Here is a 25,092-nt window from a genome sequence, read left to right as displayed (position 1 = left end):
ATTTCCTCTCTCACCATCCCTCTCTGTTATAAATAAATTAAATCTTTTAAAAAAGAAGAAGGAAGGAAGGAAGGAAAAAATGAACAAATGAACAAACTAGTATCTGGTTGTTGGGAACTGGGACAGAAAAAGAAATTTTCCAGCAGTTTTTTAAAGTAGCCCCAAATTCTTGTTCCCTGGACTAAAATCTACCTTTTCAAGGAAAAGGGGCGGGAAGGGGTGGATCCAACTCGTGGGTTATCACTGGAGGAAGTGAATGTTTTCTTTGGCTCCATCCTGGATAAAAGTTTCAAAATCAGCAGATACAGTCTTCTTTTCCACTAAGTTACTGTCCAGTCCACTGGTTTCTCTTTGCTTTGATAACAGAAATGTGATGAAAAACAACCCACAATCCTCTACAAAAGTAGCTTCTTGCCACAGAGATGGTTGGGGGCTTACAAATCCATCTGAGGGGCGCCTGGGTGGCTCAGCCGGTCAAGCATCCGACTCCTGATTTGGGCTCGGGGTTGCGGGTTCAAGCCCCGAGTCAGCCTCTGCCCTGAGTCCAAATCCTGCTTGAGATTCTCTCTCCTTCTGCCTCATGCTCTATCTCTCTTGCTCTATAGTAAACAAATAATAAATAAAATCTTAAAAAAAAAAATCCATCTGGAAGAGCCAAGGTAAGAATCACCCCTTCCTACCTTTAGGTGACAGCAGTGAACTGAGAGGTTCTATGAAGCTGTCACTTACAAGACTTTTACACATTAGTGCCAATGAAGATTTTGGCTTTGACCTTGGATAGTACAAACAACATGTGTTACCTGGTGTTTGCTGCGTTATATACAGACAGTTCCCTTCCAAGCAGGGTCTTGCTTAATTTGTCCCTAACCTTGTAGAGAAAGGCTAAGCACACACAAGGGATAGGTTATGTCGATCAGGACTCAATAGTTGGTCATTAGCAGAGTGCAGGGCACACGGGGGGATGGTCTGGCAGATGTGGGTGCAGGTACTACACCAGAGGATACAAGAGGAGAACAGAAGCGTCTCAGCTCTGGCCTCCCATGCCCCCGCAGCCACATCTTAGCCGTGTGATCCTAAAGAGAAAAGCCTCCTGAGTTTTGGTTTCCTCAAGACAGAAAGGAGCTAAGACCTCCTCCCTCGTGGTGGCTGTCACGACAAAATACCAAGTAACAAACAAAATTATCACGTAATGTTGGCCAACATTCAGCAGGTTAGGGGTTAAATCAGAAGTTGGTAAATTCCCTCCTCCCTCTCCCTAGTGATGGCTCCCATCCTGCCCCTTTTGGACGGCAATTTCAGTGTTGTCCTTGTGAGACCCTAAGACCTCCTATCAGGCCCAGGGTTCAACATTCTGGCTGCCCTGTTAACATTCAGCATCAGGCCAAGCAAGGGCCTGTAGTACCAGCACCCGCTGTCTCGACTACAAACAGCCCCTGGGGCCAGAGGCCTCTGTCTGTGACATATTCCAACACGGGCAGGAGCACCCCAGTTTTGCTGGAGACTATTCATTTCCAGTATCATGGATCATCTCACTTGGGTGAGGACGATTTGGGGGACAGTGGGTCCCTCCCACAGAGAAAGACAATATTCTGAGGTTCAAGATACAAATTATTGTCTTGATGGCTCTACAGCCTAGACTCCATGGGCCAGCAGCTGCCATCAACTGGTCCTTCCACTTACCTGCGGTGCCACCACTGGGACTGCTGGACTGTGGACAGGGACACCTGAAGAAAGCCCCCTTCCCACACCTGTGAACTCACAGCACCCTTGTCCCTCTCTAATGGCACTCACCACCACCTGCCGAACATTCCAGTTCTCCTGAGCACTTACTTCCCCTATCAGACTGTAAACCCCTTGAGGGCAGGGATAAACTTTATGTCTCTTTGTATCTATAGCATGCTTTGAAATACATGCACCATACTTTTTTGATATAGCATGTTAATCCTAAGAATCCTCCTGTATTATGAAATCAATGCCTTCTGAATCAAACATGAAATAGAATTCGTTCAAATCAGCAGACTAAGAGTGTTCTGTTGCAAATCTTATTCTATGAAGGTCAGTAATCCATCTGTCAGGTTTACAGGATGGATTCTCTCTTAACCAGAAAACTCACTTTCTCATCTCACCAGTTAATAATAGGATAAGATGCTCAACTGTGGGGTATAGCAAAACCCTGGGCCACGGTACCATGCCCAGAAAGTTCTGCAGGTGACTTTCTTCTGAAGTTTAGCTCCTCTAAGCACAAAAAGACTGCTCTTCAGTCAACACTAGCTGTCTTAACTGTCCCTTGCATGGAAGAAAAAATACAGCCTAAAGCTTAACTGCCCTTTGCAGACACTGAATTCACACCACTCTCCTAATGCTTTCCTCCTTCTCTGTGTCCTAAAGGATGCCAGCAGTTGGTGAGCCAAAGTCCCTGTCTTGCCTCAGACATACCTAGCACTAAGACTCATAGATGACAGTTTCCTTTCTCATCAACAGGAGAAAACAAAAACAACACTCCCAACCTGTTCTTTCTGGAATGCTCTTTCCCCAGATCATATGTCTGGTAAACTCCTACCCATCCTTCAAGACCCAGATCAGATATCACCTTCTCAAGAAAGCCTTTCATGCATACCACTCTCTACCCCCACTCCCTTCACCACCCTCGCACGCCCCCCCCACACCCCCCTGCACTTGACTGAGATCCTTTCCCACCCTCTGCAGTCCCAGGTCCTGGGCATTCCTGATACAAGCAGTTATCATGCAACTATTGCCACGCTACTACACCTAGTGGTGCAGGGGGCGCTCTCACATTGTCAGAAACTAGCTCGTCAGAACCACCCGGAGAACTTCATAGGAATGCACATTCCTGGGCTCTGGCACCAGACCTACAAAATCTACTTTGTCATTAGCCTCACTAATTTTTTTTTTTTTTTTGCATTTTGGTGATTTTTATGCATTTTGAGAACCACTGCATTGGAGTAGGGGCTCCTAGGAGGTTAAAGGTTGTGCTTTACTGATCTCTGCATCCTTTGTGAAAAGTCCATATTCATTACGTGTTCCAATCCCCTTGCAGTGGCTTTATTCAGTAGATGCTGCATGCGTGACAGTCTTCCACAGAATAAATGCAAATGGGCACAAAGAGACAAGACTGTCTTAGCTGGAACCTGGGCCGCCTATAAAACAACCTTCGGAAGATACGCCCCAACTAAAACAATGCTCTTCTCACACAGGCACTGGCCAGAGCAGTCTAGGTGGTGAGAGAAACTCCAGGCTTTAGAATCAAAAGATAACAAGGGGCCATTAAAAATAAACAAGGTGTACCGGGCTGGCTCAGCCAGTTGAGCATCCAACTCCTGGTTTCAGCTCAGGCCATGATCTCAGGGTCAGGGGATCGAGCCCCGCATTGGGCTCCACACTCAGCTCAGAGTGTGCTGGAGATGATCGTCCTCTGCCTCTGCCCCTATCCCTCCCCTGCTCCTGTGTGCACTCTCTTTCTCTCTAAAAGAAATAAATAAAATCTTAAAAAAAAAAAAAAAGAGAGAGAAGAAAAAACAAAACTTCTATTACCATTTTCCTAGCTAGCTGAGCAACTCTAGGCAAACGGCTTCCCTCCCATAAGCCTCAGCGTGCACTTCTGCAGAAACAGAATCACACTACCACTTAAGACATGGTTGTTATGTGGATTAAGAGAGAAAAAGATGTATGAAAGTACATACGTATTATGCATGATAAAGACCAATAGCATAGACATTTTTGTCATTTTTTTTAAAAACAGAATTATCACTAAGTCATCTTTAGAAAGCTAGCTTTCCCATAGCTCCAGTAAAGAATGTAGTTATACTGTCAGACACAGAAATGCTAGAAATACACAAAATTATGTAACCAAAAACAGTCAAAATTTTTACAGGCGAAGGTTTCAATCACCGAAGGTTAGAAAGGGGCTTTAAGAGGTGTTCCAGTCCAACCTTCTACCAGGGATCTGTTCAGAAACAAGAGCTTAAGGGGTCCGTCTGATTCCTAGTTTCAGCTCAGGTCATGATCTCCAGGTCCTGAGACCGAGACCCCCTGCCCCCCATGCCCAGCTCTGTACTCAGCCTGGAGTCTGCTTAAGATTCTTCCTCTGTCCCTCCACGCACCGCCCCCGCTTGCCCCTGTGTGTGCGCACACGCACTCTCTCTCTCAAAAAGATAAAGCTTAAAAAAAAAAAAAAGATTCACCTGTTGTTGATCCTCTGAGATGCTCCCCAAGACCACCAACCCAAGACCACTCAGCTGAGAGGGGTGACTGGACATGGGCCCTCCTCTTCTCACCTCCTCAACAGACAAGATGACCAGCATACTGGTACAGTACGCGACAGCCTGCCAACCCCCTGTCAGCTCACTCTGGTAGGCCTGTCCACCCCGCCCTCCACCTCGGGTCCTCAGGCTTCTAGTTTCCCTGTACCTCTGCGGTCGCATGCAGTCTTGCATCCCTTAGGGATGAGTACAGAGAAATAATGGTTACATTTTCACTAAATGCCTACTCTCCACCAGCCAGGGTGCTCATGTTTTAAGCACATTCTTTTGTGAAAACCCTTCAGTAACTCTTCCAGTAGGTTTTATTATTTTCCTTTCAAAGATGAGGTTCAGAGCAGTTAAGCGGCCTGTCCAAGCCCCTGGGGGAGCCAGGATTTGTTCCCAGGCCTTGCTGGCTCCCCCGCCCTGCTCCTTCCACCCGACCACATGGTCCCCACCTCTCCCCCGACATCTGACATACAAGCATGGGATGCCTCACCCAGCACATCTCCAGAGCTGCTCCAAGTCCTCACCAGGGCTCACTCTGCCCACAAGTTAAAAGGACAGCCTTTCTTGGGGAACAGAGGAGGTGCTCAAATGACCCCTACCCCTCGGCCTATCAGAAGCACCAAAGGAACACTGCAGATGAACAAGAGAACCAGAGGTGTGTAGGGAGGGAGCTTTTCAGAGACACTGACTTTTGAAGAATTGGGGGCAACCCAAGGGAGATTTGGTCCCGCACCCCTTCTCTAACAGCGAGATGAGCCTAGCCATCTCTAGCAGTGTCTCGCTAAGGTTTCTGGTTTGATCTCTTCTATGGCTTTCCTCACCAGGGAACCGGCAGCCAAGGGTGTGTGTGTGTCTGTCTGTCTGTCCCCACCCCCTCTTACAGCCACTGGTTACAGTTACACATTCTGATACAGACCAGCCTCCCAGACCAAAGGGGGTGGGGTGGCCAACTCTCAGAAGCCCTGGAACAAATAGTTGGCAACAGCTGTGTTCTCAGCAGACAGCAGTTGGTCTCTTGCTACTGTTTTCTCATTCCACACTAGGTTACAGGCTATAATTTAGTGCCCCTACTTCAAACAGCAGTTCGTAAAGCAACCGAGACTCTGCCACAGGGGTCTGTTGGCTCTGTAAAGTCTGTCAGGAATGCCAAAAGGGGGCCAATCTGACCCCCCAGCCCTCTGAGATATCCGGGACGTCCCTGAACCCCACAGCCCTGACCACATGCGTACAAGGAGAAAAAGCCTCTGGGAGCCCTACCCTCTAGAGGACCCCCTCTCCCACCACTCAGAATCTCTCTGGAACCAGAAAACTGTTAAGAAATCTCTGCTAATGAACCAAATCCAAATGGAGCAAGAGAAAAAGCAGTTTGGATCAAGAATCTCCCCTGCTTCTCCTCCTTCCCAGTCTCTCCCCTCGGCTGTTTCCTCTGTGAGGCTAGGGAAACAGCTTTATGGTATCTAATGGAAAAATCAGAATGGACGGCCCCAAAACCTCAGGGATGTCGCGGGTTAAGAAGAACACGGTGGTCCTGGAAGTAAGGAGCAACTAGCACACAAGAAGAGAAGACTGGAAATTTCTGCCTGGGAGCTGGCCTGCTCTAGCTGCGTGCGAGACATTTTGCTCAAAGGTTCCCTCCACCCCAAGCAGTTAAGTTGTACAACAAACAAGCTCCCACCCTTCTTCCCTGCCCAGACCCGACCCACGATAACCCGTTCAGTTACCTGTCTAAGACCCAAAAGGAAAGGCATCCTGTAAGAGCATCGTCCACACTAACGTTTGGAACAAAGGGCTTTGAAAAGTTAAGGTCTTGGAATGAGCATTTCCCCCAGGTGGGCCTGCGTGTTCCTCGCCCCGGTTAACCCGCCTTCCTGAGCAAAGAAGAGAAAGTAAACAGAGTCCTGGGACCAGGCAGGCGCTCTCCCTCCCGCTGTCCTCGCTACTCCCCCTGCCTGGCTCCGACCCACCCCCACCTTCTCGTGACATATCTCAGACGCAGCAAAGCCCAAGCTGTCTGCCAAGGGGGAAATGACATCAGTTCAGGCACAGCAGAAAAAACTCCAGACAGCTGCTGTGGAATACTGAGGAGGATGTGCAGCCCTGGACCCTGAGATGTCAGCTCCCCTCAGCTCTGAGCTGGCTGGGGAGAGGGGGGGGTGGGCAGCACAGGAGTCAAATCCCTCAAGCTTTGAAAAGAGCTACAGTTCTCTGAATAAGGGCTAGCCTCGGGAGCTCCCAAGATATTGTCTCTCCTCCCTGGGAAAGGAAATGGAGCCCAGTGATTTGTCAGTTTCACAGAAACTTCTCCGTACCCACTCCCACCAGAGTCAGCACTCCATAAATAACAGTTAAGCCTGGCGGTCCCAAATTTCTCTAGCGATTGAGGCAATCAGCAGGGAGGGCTTGGAGGCACCTTTCCCCCAGCTAAGGTAGGACGTGCTACCTCGGACGCTGACCTCTGGAGCCCTCGCGTCTACAGAGTTTATATTTCATAAACAAACTGTGCATGTACAGGTGCCAATATCTTTCCTCGCTTGTCTTACAAAAGGTACAACAAGTCCCACGGCAGCCTCCAAGTTGCCAGTAAAGCAGATCATCTATATTTAAACCGACTCTCGCTTCTGAAAAGTTCACCACCCTAGGTTTGTCATGCTTTCTTCTCCAAGCACAGTTTATGGAGAAGATGGCTAACAGCAAGCTTTGCCCAAGAAGCAATGGCCCCGGGGCTGGCGTCGAGGGTAGGCCAGCTCTCCTCTGGCCACTCTCCCCTAAACAGCAGGTCCCCGCCCCTCTCCCTGGCCCTGAATCCTTCCTCAAAGACAACACGAACAAAGAACAAAAGGTTCATGGTTGGATTTGCACTTGAACAAATGACTCCCTTTGGAGGCCTTTATAAATCCAAAGTTACCTGCTAATAAATTCTTAGGCTGAAAATTAATTATATTCCCCATCACTCAAAGCAAGTGTGTCTCATCTTTCTCTTTGTTTTCCACAACAGTTTTCTTCCAGTGATACTCATTGAAGGCCTCCACCACCCAGGGAAATCAGAAATGACTCTTGCAAATTAGTACCTCTCACCCCCGCCTCAGACCATAAATTAGCAGCACACAACACTTACAGCATGGGGACTTGCCAACGGTACCTCTCAATCGTAAGTGAATCCAGCCAGACACACAATGTGCTGGCTGCAGGTCTCCCACTGATGGTCAAGGTCACACTGACTTTCCTGACAAGGAAATGAATGAGCCAAGCCAGCTGAGCCATTTCCTCGAGGCTCGTTAAGAGGCTCGTTAAAAGAATGAACCTGAACCACGGCCTCACTGCTAGGGGAGAGAGGAGTGATATGTAGAGGGCAGTGGCTTCTGCTGTAGCCAGGTGTTCTGGGGCTGGGGGGCCATTCTTCAGCAAATATGTGTTCTCAAGACGTGGCCACAGAGTCGATCCTATGCCCTGCTACCACTCTCACACACAGGCCGAATCAGCAGATAGGAGGGCAGGAGACAGGCAGGCCCAGGTATCAGGGCACAGCTTTCAACACCCTCCTTTCATTTCCTGTCCCCTGGCAATCGCTGACCACCACAAAATGCAGCACTATGACTTTTGTCGGCCAAACTGGAGGAAAGGGCATCCACAGCCCATCCTGGGCCACTCTGGTCTGAACATAACCTAGTAAGACACAGTGGCAACTGCAATTCTCTGCAGAAAGTCCCATGGCGTATATGTACTTATTCATTCACTGCACACCTACTGAAGGCCCACAGTGTGCCAGACACCATCCTAGGCACTGGGGACACTTCCATGAGCAAAACGCTCAAGGACCCTTGCTCCGATGGGCTACAGAAGCATGCCCCATTTCTGAATAACACTCATCAGCAGTGATCTCTGAATAAGTGGAATTGCAGCGAAATTACTAGAAACCCAAAAATAATTTTGTAAAAGTTCAATCTAAATTATCAAAATTGCATCATAGGCTTCCCGATTTTCCCCTAATGAATCATCATCCTTTTATGGATGTAACTCAAAGCAGTGTTTCTAATCAGCAGCTGTCTACTTTTATCTTAGAAGATTATAAAATCCTGTGTACAAGGTGGCATTAAAACTCAATGCATTACTCCTAGCACAGTACCACTGTGCTCCAACAAAGTGATTGCTGATAATGGCTGCTTTCTTGCTCATCTCCTTGACCCTCCCACCCACCCCTTGGGGATTAACCCTCATTGAACACTGAGAGTTGGGGGAAGTGAGGAGGAAAAAGAGACTCAACTAGAAAATGTAGGCATCCTTAGGAGGGCAAGTTCACTTTTTGCCATGTGACCACAACCCAGTGACAAAGTAGTCAGCTTTGGGATTTCAAAGGCAAGATGATCATTAGCAACTCTACTCATCTGGGGGAAAAAAAAAAGAGGTCCTTTTATGTAAGTGACCCAGGCTCATACTTGATAGACAAAGGTAAGTCAAATCCTTCTGCCTGACAATGCAGAATTTAATTCGATGCTGAATTCACCAACTTATTAAAAAAAAAAAAAAAAAAAGGAAGTCACACTATACCAGAATTAAGCAGGATGATGTTGTCAAAATGTTGCAGTTTAACAACTATCTACTGGCCCAGGCAATGTCTAAGCTACCCTTCCACTGACCCAGCCCCTTCTTCCTCAGTTTAGAAAAACCCCAAAGATAGTAATGCTGAAACCCTTTGGATTTCAAATAATTTATTATTTACGAAGACACACAGTAACAGTGTATATGTTCCTGGCTAACGGAATGTATCCTTACACTGTAGCTGATACAAGAATCTTTTGGCAGTATCTTTCTAGGCACCCTATACATTTATAATCTTTAAATTCAGGGATGGAGGCGGGGAGAGTTATTTTTTTAGCACTGACAATGAGCCAGACTCTGTGCTAAGAACTCCGTTTAACCCACATTGCACGTAACACCACAACAAACTCATGATGTAGGCATTACCCCGTTCAGCTGCAGAAACTGAAGCGTACGGACAGCTTGCCCCAGGTCACACAGCTAGCTGTGGGAGAACGAGGATAGGAATAAAGCCTCTAGCTCCAAAGACTCTTTCTTTGACAGCAATACAGGGGTCATAGCATTAGACCAAAAGTTACCAACGAGGCAAACACCAGAACTGAGGGTTCAAGCTGAACACTGAGCAAAGATGCACATCCCTGGTCAGTGTCCCAGAACTCTGTTTTAAAAGACTGCCACTTATACGGGCTCTGATCGTTGTATTCTGGAGCACAGAGGACAGGCCCTTAGGCCCCAGGACACCCATTCTGACCCACTTTTAAAGCCCGAGTTCTATGACGTAAATGATTGCGAAAGCCCTCAAGTTCTCATCTGTTCTCAGCACACAACTAGTCTCCACGCAAGGAGCCGGCTGGAACAGAAGACCTTCCATGCATTGGATCTCAGGTCATTGGGGAACTGTTCCCACACTGTGTCACGGCAAGGTGAGGCTGGAAAGGAGACTAGGGCTGAGGGCCAGGGGTTTCTAATTTCACAAGCAAGGAATGCAAAGAAAGGGTCTTGTCAGAAAAAGACAACAACTGCCAGGCTTCTAGGATAAAAGACAATCTCCGGACCCAAGGCCATTTTTACTAAACAGGAGCTTTGGAGAAGAGGCTGCTGGGCAGACACAGAACGTCTAAGACGAGAGATCTTTGATCTTTCTCAGGTTGGCCACAGGCACATTTAAATGCCTTCCAGTTTGGACTCAAAAACACCACCAAAAAACCCCAAACCAAACCAAACAAACAAACAAACAAAAAACAACAGCAGCAACAAAAACCCAGAAATACAGATGAACTTCAAACCCCAAACCAAAGTGAATTGCCACAGAAGTCAAACCGAGGCATCCTCATGGCAGGAATGTGATGCCGGGCATCAATAAAACGACCCTAGAGTAATTATTTTGGGGAATGCCATGGGAAGGATTCGAAACCCAAAACAAAGATCTGCAGAACTTTGCTAAGTAGAAATGCTAAGGACTGCTTAGCTGCCAGAAACCAAGAATACTAGCTTATCTGTGTCCTGAGGCTGGACAAAGGCAGACGTGTAGCAAGCCTGCTGGGACAAGAAAACACACCTTTCCTGGTTTCTGAATAGGACAAGGAGTTCTACAAGTCACACAGGGCTTGCAGGGGTGCCTGGCACGATGTCTATGGATATAGGGTTCCTGGCTGGCTCAGTCGGTAAAGCACACGACTCTGGATCTCGGGGTTCTGAGTCTGAGGCCCACACCGTGTGTAGAGAGAACCTAAAAACAAAACCCCAAAAAACTAAGACTACTTTCCTACTATTGAATCTTCCAGGAAAGACGGCTGGGCAAACAGCCCTTAACTGTAGTATGTAATCACTTGCTAAACATCAAACAATATATTTCCATGAGGGAGTACACTAACATATGCTGACATCTCAGTCCCAGCACTTCAAGCAGGCCTGTGGGACTCTAAAATGGTTCAGACATGCATGGAGATGGTACTTTGATATTGTAATTGTCACTTCCCCTTCATCTGTGACCCAGAAAGTCTCGGTCCCATCCAGCCACCCAGGCTGTAGCATGAGGAGGAGGAGTTCAATCACTACTGGATGAACAAGGCTTGCCCTGGAGGATTTATTGATTCAATTGCCCAGTGAGGAAGAAAAGACAGCAGGTACAGAAACGAACACAGCCACTCTATAATAAATGTCGGGGGAGGTGTGGAGACAGTAACTACAGTTAAGAGCTCAAAGAAGGGAGCCGGGTCAGGGACAGAATGGCCAAAGAAAGCCGCATCAGAAGACAGGTACTAAAATAACATGATGCTAGGGATAGGAAGATAAGCATGGTAGGCAGAGCCAAGCAAAGCCCAAAGCCTGGAGACAAAGACATGTGGGGCATCTGAGAAAGACACGAGACAGGGCACAGACGAGTTAGAGGGAGGAGGCAGGAGTCCCACACACTGAGTACCTCTGACCAGCATGTTTGTTCTTTCTGATGACTTGGACAGCACCACAAATAGCAAGGACAGGGATTTCTAGTTAGTATCTAAGGATTATTACTTAGTATCTTACTAAGTGTGTGTGTGTGTGTGTGTGTGTGTGTGTGTGTGTGTAAAACTAAGTATTATTACTTAGTATCCTAGGCTCTCTTTTTGCTTCTTTACATCTTGGAATTGCTCCTGTTACACTCTGGGTTGTGGGGAGGTGGAGGGAAGATACCTCTTTCAGGGCGCCTGGGTGGCTCAGTGGTTAAATCCTCTGCCTTCGGCTCAGGTCATGATCTCAGGGTCCTGGGATCGAGCCCCACATCAGGCTCTCTGCTCAGCAGGGAACCTGCTTCCTCCTCTCTCTCTCCCTGCCTCTCTGCCTACTTGTGATCTCTGCCTGTCATATAAATAAATAAAATCTTAAAAAAAAAAAAAAAAAAAAAGATACCTCTTTCAAAGGTCTTTTAAACAGAGAGAAATAAAAGTAGCAGAAGGTGATGAAGAAAACTCAAGAAAATTCCTTTATGCAGAGTCTGACCCAGCTGTCTTGTCAGAGAAAAAGAGGAAACACACACACACACGTAGTAGAAGGTGAAACCAGCTTAAGGACAGCTCGCTGAGGTTCCTAGCTTTCCTGCCCCCTAACAAGAAAATCTTTCTGTGTTGACAATCACTCACTCCACAAATATTTATTACCTTCTGGGACGGACATTTACTGCCTGCTCCAGAGAGTGCAGGGGTCTCTGAAACTCAGCGTGGACAGTGGGCTGTCCCTGAGTTAATGGGCTGCCACTGATCTGCAACTCTAGCTTTATCACGTACAACAGCAGCCTTGTCTGTTTTTGTACCGAAATGCCAGGTTTGTTTTTTTTCCTGTCCTGAAAACAGTTCAAACCACTCCCCCCGCCCCGCCACCAAACCAGCAAGGAGCCAAGAATGACATGACAATCAGCAAGCTGGACTCAGGGCTGTCCCCTGACACTTTTCACGTCTCCCTCCAAGCTGCTCTCTAAACTGAAGCTTGGAATAAGAACAAAAGGGGGGACACGGGTCACACCCAGTACATGACCCACACTGCGATGTAACCAGGCAAGAGCATTAACTCTGTTAGGAAAATTAGTCTTCGGGGTCTCCACTGAATCTGATTTCATCTCTCCCTCTTATTTCAACTCGAGCAAGACCAGGAGAGACGTGATCTGCTTCAGGTGGCAGCTCCGGGACAGGGGTGGCAGGCCTGTGGTAAGGGTTAACAAGGCCCTCTGGCCACAAGGTTTTTGTTTGTTTTGTTTTGTTTTAAAGATTTTATTTATTTATTTGACAGAGATCACAAGTAGGCAGAGAGGCAGACAGAGAGAGAGAGGAGGAAGCAGGCTTCCTGCCGAGCAGAGAGCCCAGTGCGGGGCTCGATCCCAGGACCCTGGGATCATGATCTGAGCTGAAGGCAGAGGCTTTAACCCATTGAGCCACCCAGGCGCCCCGGGCCACAAGGTGTTAAGAGCAATTACGCACCCTGTCTAGAGAGAGACCATCTCGGGTGTGCTTCTATAGGAAAAACCACCCACTCGTTTACGTGCTCATAAGCTCAGCAAAATGATTTCTTCTCAGGCCTAACTCTTCGAAAGTAGAATCAGCTTAAGGGCAAGATGTTTAACTTTCACTTGTGTCCCTCACCTTACCAAGCAATGCTTTGCACAAAGGAGGCCCTCAAAAAAGGATAAAGGATAAAAAGCCACCACTGGGTGGCTCAGTCAGTTAAGCGTCTGCCTTCAGCTCAGGTCATGATCCCGGGGTCCTGGGATTAAGCCCCACATCGGGCTCCCTCCTCGACAGGAAGCCTGCTTCTCCCTCTCCTGCTCTCTCTCTCTCTGTCAAAAATTTTTTAAAAATTTAAAAAAATAAAAAAACTTCAAAAAAAAAAAGGTAAAGAGACATATGACTGTAAAAGGGAAGCTAATACAGCTGAATCCCCAGACAGTAGTAAGGGTGACATTTTCATGGCCACAGAAACCCGATAAACAGCTAAGAGATAGGGAGAGCACATGGATATTACTGGGAAACCCTATGTGTGACCCCATTATCTGTACACCTGTAATTTCTCTGCCAAGGAATTTAAAGCATTTAAGCCATCTCAGAAGCAAAATTCCCATACTCAAGGTAGAACTGGGATGTGATCTAACCCCATTAGTTTTTCGATTATGGGGACTAGGATGAAGCTGCTCCTGGTTCTGTTGCCGTACACCAACTAACTCACTCCATTAAGCACCACCTAGAAGCTGCCTTTTTTTCTTTTTTCACATAAAGGATTGTGAAACTTAATAAGGTCTAGCTGGAAACGCAGCTCCTGGCACCATATCTTCCCTCATTTCCTGGATCTTACATAAAATCAAATATTACCTCCTCCCTCCTTTGGCTATTTGATAACCAATCTACTCCAGGTCTAAGAGCTCATGGTCAAAAGCACCAGAAGGAAACATTAAGACAATTTATCCCTCCCATAAGCTATAAGGGGTGGAAAAGCTTCTGGAACACACACATCCACACCCCCAAGTAAACCGATGACAAAGGGTGGTGGAACTGGAGAAGGTTTCATAGCAGATGAATCCTCCGTTCCCTTTGTCATATAATGTCCAACCACAGGCCACACCTGAACCCCATACTCCCAGGCCACAGAGAGTGGGGCAACACAGAAGACAGCAGTAGGTAAACTCTACTTCAAAACAACCCCAACCCAGGGCCCAAATCATGAAGCACTAGAGCAAAGCAGAAGAGGTAGGCAGAGATATGCTACAATACAGGCCTGAAGCTTAGGGAGAAAAAAGCTAAAAGTGCCTTTAAGAAAGCACCTCCTACCACGTCATGGCAAGAAGGGAAGTCCATGCAAGCCATTGGCCCTCCCTGAAAAAAATTACCAGGTACTCGTATCTTTGCACTTATATCCACTGTTCCAAAGCCTTCCATTTTATTCAAGATCCACATTCTGGGCAAGGTGTGCTCAGTACTGCAGAAAGGTAGAGCTAAGCAGCGAGACAATAAATCATCCTTGCAGAACTCAAGGTTTATAAACTCCTTTCACATCCGTGTTAGTTGCTCCTTGTATCAGCTGGTGACAGGACTAGAAGTTTTTCCTATCCCCACTTGCCAGACAATAGAGCGAACGTCCAAAAATGTACAGCGGCCTAGGACCAGATTTAGGATTTCTGACTGAAGGGACAGAGGTCTTCCCATGGAACCCCAGTGAGTGACACACATTACGCGCGCCTGGGGCGCTGACATTCTCCCGTGCTACAACCTATCCTCAGGACCACACACCAACTGCTGAACTTCTCTGAGTTGGCTGGTTCCTTCTATCAGCATTGCCCAGAGACAGCTCTGAGGCAGCCATTTCTGTGGTATGAGGCCCATGTGGTCAAAAAAGACTGCCATCTCGCTGGGAGACTCACGACACGGGTGCTTTCCAGGGAAGCCTCTGAGTCGTCTCACAGTTAAGAAGCCTGTTCAACCCCAAATCTCCTACATTTCAAACAGCACAGCCTTTCTTTCTGACTGAACATCTGCTCATGGCATCATTATCTCTATGGTGTCTGTCAGCCTCCAAATGCTAGGTTCCATTTCTCCCTCAGCAGCTTTGTTCATCCACTGTGACCACCACTCCCCTGCCCCCTACTGTACCTTGAGGGCAAGCATAGTCAGCCAGGCAAAGGATGGGGACACGCAGCCGACACCCCTGGAGAGGTGAAAGAGGACAAAATATGCTTCTCATTTTCGCACTTTTCTCTGAACATTTGTGCAATCTCAGATAAGAGTAGGATTTTCCCCCAAATTCTCCCTGTGCTAGAAATTGAGGGCAAAAGTCCCAAGTTAATCTTTCACCTTATACACTGGGGAGTGGTTGGAAAGGGATATCCAACAGGGTAGCCAAGATGACAAAGAAAGTTGGGGGGTGTCGGGATTGAAACTCCACCACCAGACGTGGTCAAGTGAAAGAGAAAGTAGTAGTTGGAAGGGTGCCTCTGGCCTTCACGGGACTGAGAGGTGTTCTTGGGGAGCAACTTTTTTTTAAAGTAGTGACACACTTAGGGTTAATTACTTATGAAAGCTGAAGAAATGTCATAGCGTAGCCGCATTTTGTTAATGGTATTTCTACCTTTGGATCTTAACTTAACTTTCACAGACAAGATCCTATAACATGAAGCAATTACTGTCCCTTTTTTTAGGGTGTGGTACGGTATGGTGGTGATGCTGAGGAACAAAATCCTTTTATCTTTTAGAGATTCAAACAGAACTATTCATGGTTGAAATGATAGGAAGTCTGCAGCCTTCTTCAAAGTAATGTCGCTGGGCATGAATGGAAGCCAAAGTGGGTACAGCCAGACGAAGAAAGAACATGACAATAAATTGCTGAAGTTGGGTGCTGGGGACCTGGGGGCTCATTACGCCATTCTCCTTATTTTTATACATGCTGAAACTTTCCAGAATAAAGATATTTAAAGGATTCTATTCCTAATAACAACTGCTCTTGACCCAAAGTAATACTAAGCTGTACAGAGCCCTTGAAGGAACTAAGGAACACCAAAACTCAAGTGACAGAAGGAAAAAACAGAAAAACAGGACATTCCCCCAAATGAAAAACAATTGTGCTTCAAATGGCACCATCAAGAAAGTGAGAGACAAAACAAAACAAAAACCACCGATAGGGAAAAATATTTGATAATCATTTATCTGATAAAGGACTCATAAAGGCTTCTTAACGTGAGACTCCTCAGAGGTTTTCCTGGAAAGCACATGCATCGTGCATCCTGGAGAGAGACAGCAGCTTTCTTTGACCCCATGGGCCTCTTATCACAAAAATGGCTGCGTCAAAGCCATCTCTGGGCGATGCTGATAGAAGGAACCGGCCAATACAGAGCAGTTAAGCAACTGGGGCTCCAGGGTCATGAGGAGAGATGGGAACACGGGAGAAGGCCAGAGAGAGCCCCAGTAAAGTCTAGTTGAAAGGGGAAAATCCTCTGAGCAGTCCCTCACTGGGACTCCATGAGAACACTTCTGTCCCTTTAGTCAGACAAAGGACTTTAAAATGGGCAAAGAATTGGAACAGACATTTCTCTAAAGAAGATACATGAATGGCCACTAAGAGCATGAGATGTTCAACATCAGTAGTCATTAGGGAAATGCAAATCAAAACTACAATGAGATCCTACTTCACACCCGTTAGGATGGTCACGATAAAAAAGACAGACAACAGGTGTTGGAGAGGATGTAGGAAAAATTGGACCCCTCGTAATTGCCAGTGGGAGACATGACATGGTACAACCACTTGGGAAAACAGTCTGGCAATTCCTGAAAAAAAGCAGACAGAGAGTTAGCAGAGGAACATTAATTCTACTTCGAGGCACAGCCTAAGAAAAATAAACACACATGTCCACACAAACACTTGTCTACCGACGTTCAGAGCATTATTCCTAATCGTCCCAAAGCAGTAACAGCCGAAATGTCTATGAGCTGACCCATCGAATAAAATGCATTCTACCCATACAGAAGAATATGAACGGAAAGGGAAAAGTGCTGACACCCGCTGAAAACATCCCGCTAAGTGAAAGAAGCCAATCACAAAACACCACAGTGTTATGATTCTATTTACATGAAGTGTTCAGAACAGGAAAATTCAGAGTAGCAGAAAGTAGATGAGTGGTTGACAGGCAATAGGGTTCAGGGGGCTCAGGAAGGGAACTTCTAATTGATATAGGGTTGTTTTCTGGGGTGACAAAAATGTTCTGGAATAGATAGGGGTGACAGTGGCCCAATCTTGTGAACATGCTAAAAACCAGAGAATCGTATGCTCTAACAAGGGTGAATTTTATGGTGTATGAACTGCATCTCAATAAAGCTATCATTATTTTTTTTAAAAAGCCTCAGAAACCAACCTCCCCTCAGAACAGAAAGTACAGTACACCTCGGTACAGAACGCTATGTGCTGAGAGTGGACAGACCTGCCTGTGGTCTAGCACTGCAGTCAGAATGGACGTCCAGCCGCAACTCCCACACCCAAGACAAGACACAACTACTTTGCTGATGATAACCCCTCTCTTCCTCACTCAAGAGGGTACGGTGATGTACAGATCAGGGTAACTGTATACATTCTAAATTACCTGCTCTGAAAATAAACAATTTCATACTTTATTATTAGAAAACAATAGCTGGAAAAACACCCCCATCAGACTGCCAAGGCTGGTAATACGGAAAGTCAGTCACATGCCTTCTGGACTAGGAGCTCACTAAAATTCACCTTAAATTCTTCCACTGGAAACAGACCTTGGATCAGTCAAGCAATAAGGAAGCCTCAAGGCTTCCCCAAAGCTTTAAAAAAAAAAAAAAAAAAAAAAAAAACCCAAGATAATTACACAGGCTAACATTAACCAAGTAATTACTATGTGGCGGACACTGCTCTAAGTGCTTTGTGAGTACTAACTCAATTAATCCTTACAATAACTCAATTAAACCACACAATAACCCTATAAGCTGGGAGCTACTATCCCATTTTACAGATGAGGAAACTGAGTCAATTAACTAGCCTAAGGCTATCTGGAGACAGTCTGGCTCCAGAGTCTGCACTCTCAGTGATGACACACTTCCAAGGACTCCTTCTGGGATGACCACCATGGAAGGGTGGCTGGTTACACCTGTGTGCCACCCAGCAGCTGGCTAACAGCTACACGCCATCTGCCTGACATCTCCCAGGAGCCTACAAACCATCTCCCTCAGCACCTGAGCAGGCACAGCCAGGCTTCCCCACTCCAAGCACACTGTGCGTGAATCCTGCTCCCCACCAAGGGGAACACCGGGGTCACAAAGACAGGGAGGAGACCGAAAGCTAAGCAAGTCAGAGACCTACCTGGCTTTCAAGAAAGAAAACAGAAATGTTCCCCTATGTGCCTGGGTAGAGTCAGAAGGCATATCTTCGGGGCCCCTGGGTGGCTCAGTGGGTTAAAGCCTCTGCCTTCGGCTCAGGTCATGATCCCAGGGTCCTGGGATCAAGTCCCACATCGGGCTCTCTGTTCATCAGGGAACCTGCTTCCCTCTCTCTCTCTCTGCCTGCCTCTCTGCCTACTTGCGATCGCTCTGTCAAATAAATAAATAAAATCTTAAAAAATAAAAATAAAAAAGAAGGCACATCTTCAAGGATAAACCAACGGCATAGATGAAGAAATGTTGCTTACACACTGGGGGTAGGGGGGCTGAGCCCCTCAAAAACCCTACTGATGGGGATGTCTGCTGACACAACCGCTTTGGGAGAGCAATTTAGCACCATCCACCCCAAATGTCAAATGTACACACCCACAACCCCACAATCCCTGGTTCCACTTCTAGGAATCTAGCACAACTGCAGAAAGAAATACACAGAATAATGTTCACTATAAAACAGCGTGAACTGGTAAAAACTTTGCTATAACGGACGTTCACCTACAAAGCAGTGGTTAAATAAATCACGGTCTCAAGCAATAACACACAGGTGGGGCTTTTGGTTGTTGTTTTTGTTTTTTTGCTTTGGTTTGGATTTTGTTTGTTCTTGTAACTCTATACTCACTTCTTTTCTCTCTCTCTCTCTCTTTTTTTAAGATTTTATTTATCTATTTGAAAGAGAGAGACACAATGAGAGAGGAACAGAAGCAGAGAGTGGGAGCGGGAGAAGCAGGCTTCCCGCTGAGCAGGGCACCCGATGTGGGGCTTGATCCCAGGACCCTGGGATCATGACCTGAACAGAAGGCAGATGCTTAACGACTGAGCCACCCAGGCGCCCCTATACTCACTTCTGAATGTCATTCCTTTCCTTTTGTTTCCTCTTCTTCAGGCTTTCCTAAACTTTGTCAACTCTCCTTATGATTCTCTTACTGATTAATAATCTCATTTCCAAGCTTTTTTTGGGTTTTGATTAGTGTTACCCTTTCTTTTCTTTTCTTTCTTTCCTTCCTCCCTTCCTCCTCTTTCCTCCCCTCTCTCTCTCTTTCTTTCTTTAAAGATTTTTTTTTTTTTTTAATTTGACAGAGAGAGGGAGATCACAAGTAGGCAGAGAGGCAGGCAGAGAGAGAGGGGGAAGCAGGCTCCCCGCCAAGCAGAGAGCCCGACGCAGGACTTGATCCCAGGACCCTGAGATCATGAGCTGAGCCGAACGCAGAGGCTTAACCCACGGAGCCACTCAGGCGCCCCTCTTTAAATAAGTAGGCTCCATGCCCAGGGTGGAGCCCAAATGCAGGGCTCGAATTCACAACCCTGAGATCAAGACCTCAGCCAAGATCAAGAGTCTGATGTTCAGCTGACTGAGCCATCCAGGCACCCCAACATGCAGGCATTCTTTTAAAATTCAAGGTATATACGTGATACAGAAAGAAGTCTATGAAGGATGAAACAAATGCATGTTGTAAAGTCCTACATATATATTATCCTATTTTTGTTTTAAAAACAAACGAAAAGGAAAGAAAGAACGGTATCCATACCCACAATTTTATGTTTATATATAGGATTTACATATATATGTATATACATACATATGTACTATTACTATATCTATAAATATTCAGCATAAGCAGAAAACCCACCAAAAACAAACACCAAACCACAAACTTTCACTTTTTACTCTAAGCATTTCTGTCTGTATTATATATCACTGTTATAAGCATGTGTTATTTTTGTGTAACTAAAAACTAACGGGTAAAGGTAAAAGGCACCTTAAAGCTCCAAGAAAAGCAGCCATCAGGTGTATGGAAGGAAAAAGGAAAGAAAACTGAAGTGGATCTCGTGCCAAATCAGATCAGTACAGGTTTTCTGCTTTCCCCCAACTCCTGCAGGCACAGCAAAGAGATTTGCATATTTAAAAACAAAGGACCCGGGGCGCCTGGGTGGCTCAGTGGGTTAAGCCGCTGCCTTTGGCTCAGGTCATGATCTCAGGGTCCTGGGATCGAGTCCCGCATCGGGCTCTCTGCTCGGCAGGGAGCCTGCTTCCTCCTCTCTCTCTCTCTCTGGCTGCCTCTCTGCCTACTTGTGATCTCTCTCTGTCAAACAAATAAATAAAATCTTAAGAAAAATAAAAAATAAATAAAAACAAAGGACCCAAGTAAAAAAAAGAAGTACACAGGATGAATTTCTCACACAATTCAACTCTACACTCAACTCCCAAACAGCTACAAGGCTCCACTATCTTGGTGTCAAAAGCCAAATATTAACCCTCTCTCCCAAATAAACCACAAAGAGGGAAAAATAACTTAGATCTGATCAATCAACTAAGTTGTGTTTTTTCTGTTGTTTCTGTGTTTGGTCGGATTTTAATATAGCTGGAGTGAACCACCAGGCGGAATTTCAGATGAGGAAGAGAGTGTTTTGGAAATGGCGAACAAAAAAACACCATGTAGGATTTGGAAAAACGTGAATATTTTCTCCATGAACGCATGTCTCTGATCTGCAAGGATGTGTAGAAACACTGTTACAACGTAAGATCCGTCTTGCTTATTACTTAAAAATCAGGACATGTTTTTCTAGCTCTACTCTAGGATCCACCCTTCCAAGCCACAAATATCCTTGCAACATCTCACGTTCACTTTTACCTCTTCCAAAACAAGTTTAAATTAAATTCTTTCAATCACCTAAGATTATGAATCAAAACCAAGCCAAGGCACTTTGAGGGCAATGACGGCACCAGGAACGGATGACCCATTGCTCATCTATTTTCCCACAGAAGAAAGTATGGAAAGAAGAAAGCCAAAAGTAAACAAATCCAAGCTATGGGACTGTAGCTGAGTAAGCGAGAGTCTCCCAAAAATCCAGTCCATGCAAGACTGGTGATCTTCAAGTCTGAGACCATGACCTACTTTAATTCCCACACTGGGAAAGCCCAGAATCTCTATCAACAAGCCACAGAATTCAAACGGATGAGATCTGCTTCCCCTTTCCTTACCTCCCAGGTTGCAATGCTCTGGATTTATTGATATTTCTTTGTTTGTGGTTTCCACATTACATGTAGTTTTTTGACCAGACTTTGCTCCACCTAGTGGAAATACAAAGGATGGTCCAAAAGGGAGGTGCCCATAAGCCAGACCTCTCCCTGTCTGTTGTATGCCACCAAGGAGACAGATCTTGCAAAGACCCATTGTCACTGCTCCCTGTTACTCAGTGGCTGCTCTTACTGTCTGTGTGGTTATGGTGGGATCAGTGGCCCCACGGGTGCCCACAATTGGGGTTATAAGGCAAAGAATGAACCCACATCACTGCACCACCTGGATCCTTGATGGTCCCTCAAGGTCCAACAGGAAAGCAAGAGATGCTCTCAGGTGAATGGATGGCCAGGCATTCAAAAGCACTGGAATTGTTAATCCCAAGTCATCCGAGATACCCACAGTATGCTTAAAAGAGTTGCCCACTAATGCCCCAAACCCACAGATGTGCTGCTTCCTGGGGTCTTGAAAGAGGAGACTTCTCCTGAGGTCACACAGCCACCGAGGTCTGGGACAGTCACCCATGGCGACACTGAGAACACCTCACAGTCTCTGTAGGCTGAGTGTGTGACAACAAATCAACGTTCATGGGGCCAAAAATGAGAGTAGAACCAAGACTTGAAATGGGGAAAGGGAAATGTTCTAAGAATGTGACTGTTCAGATCAGTTATGGGACCATGGGAGACACGGAGAAAAGAAAGTAATTGGCCATCAGGCTTTCAGTGGGCTGAAAACAAACATGTTCTTAAAATGAAACCACAAGGGAGGGAAGAAAGTTCAAGACAGGGTGAATAAGGGAGGCTCACCTGCTTATTGAACCACAAACTAGAAGAAAGAAAAAAGTTTTTTTATTTCCAAAATGTTTGATGTTGGCTGACAAAGCCAGACTGACTGACTGGCAACATGTTGACAAATCTGAGAGTCTTCAAGATTCAGGATATTAAAGCTTTCAACTGTCCCACCTACAATCTGTTGTCAGAGAGGTTATTTCATACCCTTCACAATGCTCTTCATATAGGAAGGCTGACCTCAAACACCGTGATAATTCGCGTGAGCGGATATGGGAAGAGCAGAACCAGCGTCTGTCCACCTCGGCACCACTGACATTTGGGACCAGACGGTCTTTGGTTGTAGGAGGCCATCCTTTGTTATCCCTGGTCCCAGGCAGTGACCAGCAAAAATGTTTCCAGACACTGATAAATGTCCTCTGGAAGGGGCAGAATTATCCCCAATCGAGAACAACTCTAAACATCGGTTCACCGTTTCCTCCAAGGACAAAAATTAAACTCAGATATAGGACAGAAGCAAGGGAGTCACTTTCAAACTCCCCAAATCTCAGCTTCTGAACTTAATCTGAGAGCTGATAATAACTTACCAATAACCAAATGCACACTGAGGACCACAAATAATAACAGTAGAGATAATCATTATTATACTTCTCACCATTAAATATATTCCAAGAGCTTTATATAGAGGACGTCTTTTCACCTCAGAGCAAATCTATAAGGTAGGTGAGTAGTGATCCCATTTTGGAGATGAGGACACTGAGGCAGAAAGAGGTTAACAACTTGCTCTGGGATAGTAAGTAGAAGCCAGCTTTGGATCTCAGGTGGTCTGCCCCCAGAGCCCAAGACCTCACCACTGTGTTGGACTATATCCCACTATTCCCACACTGGAGAGCTCTTAGATCTGCACTATTAAGTAGCCAGTAGCCACCTGTAGCTATTTAATTTAAATTAATTAAAATGAAATATCATACCAGTCTTAGAAAACAGTCTGGCTGTTCCAAAGTTACTGTATAACCCAGCAATTCCACTGTTAGGTATACACCCAGGAGAAAGGAAAACTTAAGTCCACACAAAAACCTTGTATATGCATATTCATAGAAGCATTATTCAAAGTAGCCCCAAAGTGGAAAGAGCCCAAATGTCCATCATTTGATGAAATGGATAAATTAAATGTGGTACATTCACAGGACATGTTAACTGGCTACAAAAAGAAATGAAATGCTGATTCGTGCCATGATGGTGAGGAAGGGGGAAGCATGCTGAGTGAGAGAAGCCAGTCACGACCACCTTGTGTATGATTCCATTTATAAGAAATGTCCAGAATGGGCAAATCCATGGGGACAGAAAATAGAGTGCTGGCTGCCAGAGGCTGTGGGGAGTGGGGATGGAATAGGAGGGGCTGCTAATGGCTATGGGGCTTCTTTCTGGGGTGATGAAAATGTACTAAAATCAGATAGTAGGGGTGCCTGGGTGGCTCAGTGGGTTAGCCATCTGACCCTTGATTTCCACTCAGGTCATGATCTCGGGGTCGTGGGATCGATCCCCACATCAGGCTCTGCACTCAGTGGGGAGTCTGCTTGTCTCTCTCCCTCTGCTCCTCCCCTCATCCCCACTTGCTCTCTCTTAAATAAATTCATTAAACCTTAAAAGCAAAAAACAAAAAAAAAATAAAATCGGATAGGAGATAGTACACAATTCTGTGACATACTAAAAACTCATTTCACATACACTTTAAAAGGGTGAATCCATTGGCATGTTAATTATGTCGCAATACAGCTGGTTTTTTTGTTTTTGGTTTTGGTTTTTTGTTTGTTTGGTTTTGGTTTTGGTTTTTTTTTTTTTTAGATTTTATTTGTTTATTTGTTAGAGAGAGAGAGAGGGAGAGAGCGTGAGCACAGGCAGACAGAGTGGTAGGCAGAGGCAGAGGCAGACTCCCCACCCAGCAAGGAGCCCAATGTGGGACTCGGATCCCAGGACACTGGGATCATGACCCGAACCAAAGGCAGCCGCTTAACCAACTGAGCCACCCAGGCATCCCTCAATACAGCTGTTATAAAAAACTAAATGTCAGTAAAAATTCAGTTGCTCATCTACCCTAGCCACCTGCCAAGTGTCAAAAGTCACATGTGGCAGAGTAGCTACCAAAACAGACAGTGCAGGGGCGCCTGGGTGGCTCAGTGGGTTAAAACAGACAGTGCAGATATAGATCATTTCTACTACTACAGAAAGTTCTAGCGGACACACTGCTTGGACCAACGGATAAAAGGCCTCCTTACCACCTAACCACAGTCTACCTTTCAAACATCTTCTACTTCCACCTTCCTCTACACACCCCCACTGGAAGCTTCCACCACAGACTATGTACCACCTCCAAACACCCTCCATTTGCACTTTTCCAGGCCGGAAGAGACTTGTTTCCCTTCCCAACCTTCAAAGCCTGGTCCAAATGCCTCTTCTGTGTAGCTTTTCCTAAATCTCACTTTCCCCTGGCCAGAGCAGAAACAATTGCTCCCACTCTCCTTCGTTTGTACATCTGTGCCTCCGGGTTAGAAACCACTGTGTGTGCGATTTGTCTTCGCCACCGGATTACCGCTCCTTGAGGACAGGGATTCGGTTACTCGCATGAGGGTTCCCAGGGGGCACCTGCACGACTGCCTGCAGCAGAGCAGACATTTCAGTAGATGTGGGCTGAATTCTGCTGAAAGGATTTACAGAAATTCAAGGTGTGCGCTGAGACGATTGCTCGCTTTGGTATATAAAACAGACTAAGAAAACAAGGGAAAGGGAATCAAGAGTCCGGATGTTCCATCTCCCACTATTCTGTGAGAAGAAATGATGGTGATCACACTGAAATGCTGTTTTTAAGAAAGAAGAGTGGAAGGGCACCTCGGTGGCTCAGTGGGATAAACCTCTGCCTTTGGCTCAGGTCATGGTCTCAGGGTCCTGGGATCGAGCCCTGCATTGGGCTCTCTGCTCAGCTGGGAGCCTGCTTCCCCCTCTCTCACAAGCTTACTTGTGATCTCTCTCTCTGTCAAATAAATAAATAAAAATCTTAAAAAAAAAAAAAAAAAAGAAGAAG

General features: G+C 46.0%; 1 protein-coding gene across 2 annotated transcripts in view; it reads right to left on the bottom strand.

The window, feature by feature from the left end:
* Positions 1-25,092, bottom strand: part of WBP1L (WW domain binding protein 1 like) — a 61,534-nt gene that overhangs the window by 32,411 nt on the left and 4,031 nt on the right. The window contains exon 1 of one of the 2 annotated variants that reach the window (XM_059398464.1): positions 5,990-6,116. The exons of the other annotated variant lie outside the window; for it this stretch is intronic. Within the exon in view, the coding sequence (XP_059254447.1) occupies positions 5,990-6,016 (27 nt within the window). The 5' untranslated portion in view covers positions 6,017-6,116. Of the gene's footprint in view, positions 1-5,989; positions 6,117-25,092 lie in introns of those variants that run through there. 2 annotated transcript variants of the gene reach the window in all.

The sequence above is a fragment of the Mustela nigripes genome, chromosome 4 (assembly GCF_022355385.1).
Source record: "Mustela nigripes isolate SB6536 chromosome 4, MUSNIG.SB6536, whole genome shotgun sequence".
In the NCBI taxonomy this organism is placed as follows: domain Eukaryota; kingdom Metazoa; phylum Chordata; class Mammalia; order Carnivora; family Mustelidae; genus Mustela; species Mustela nigripes.
Note: the sequence above shows the minus strand (reverse complement) of the source record. Positions and strands in the feature narration are given on the sequence as shown.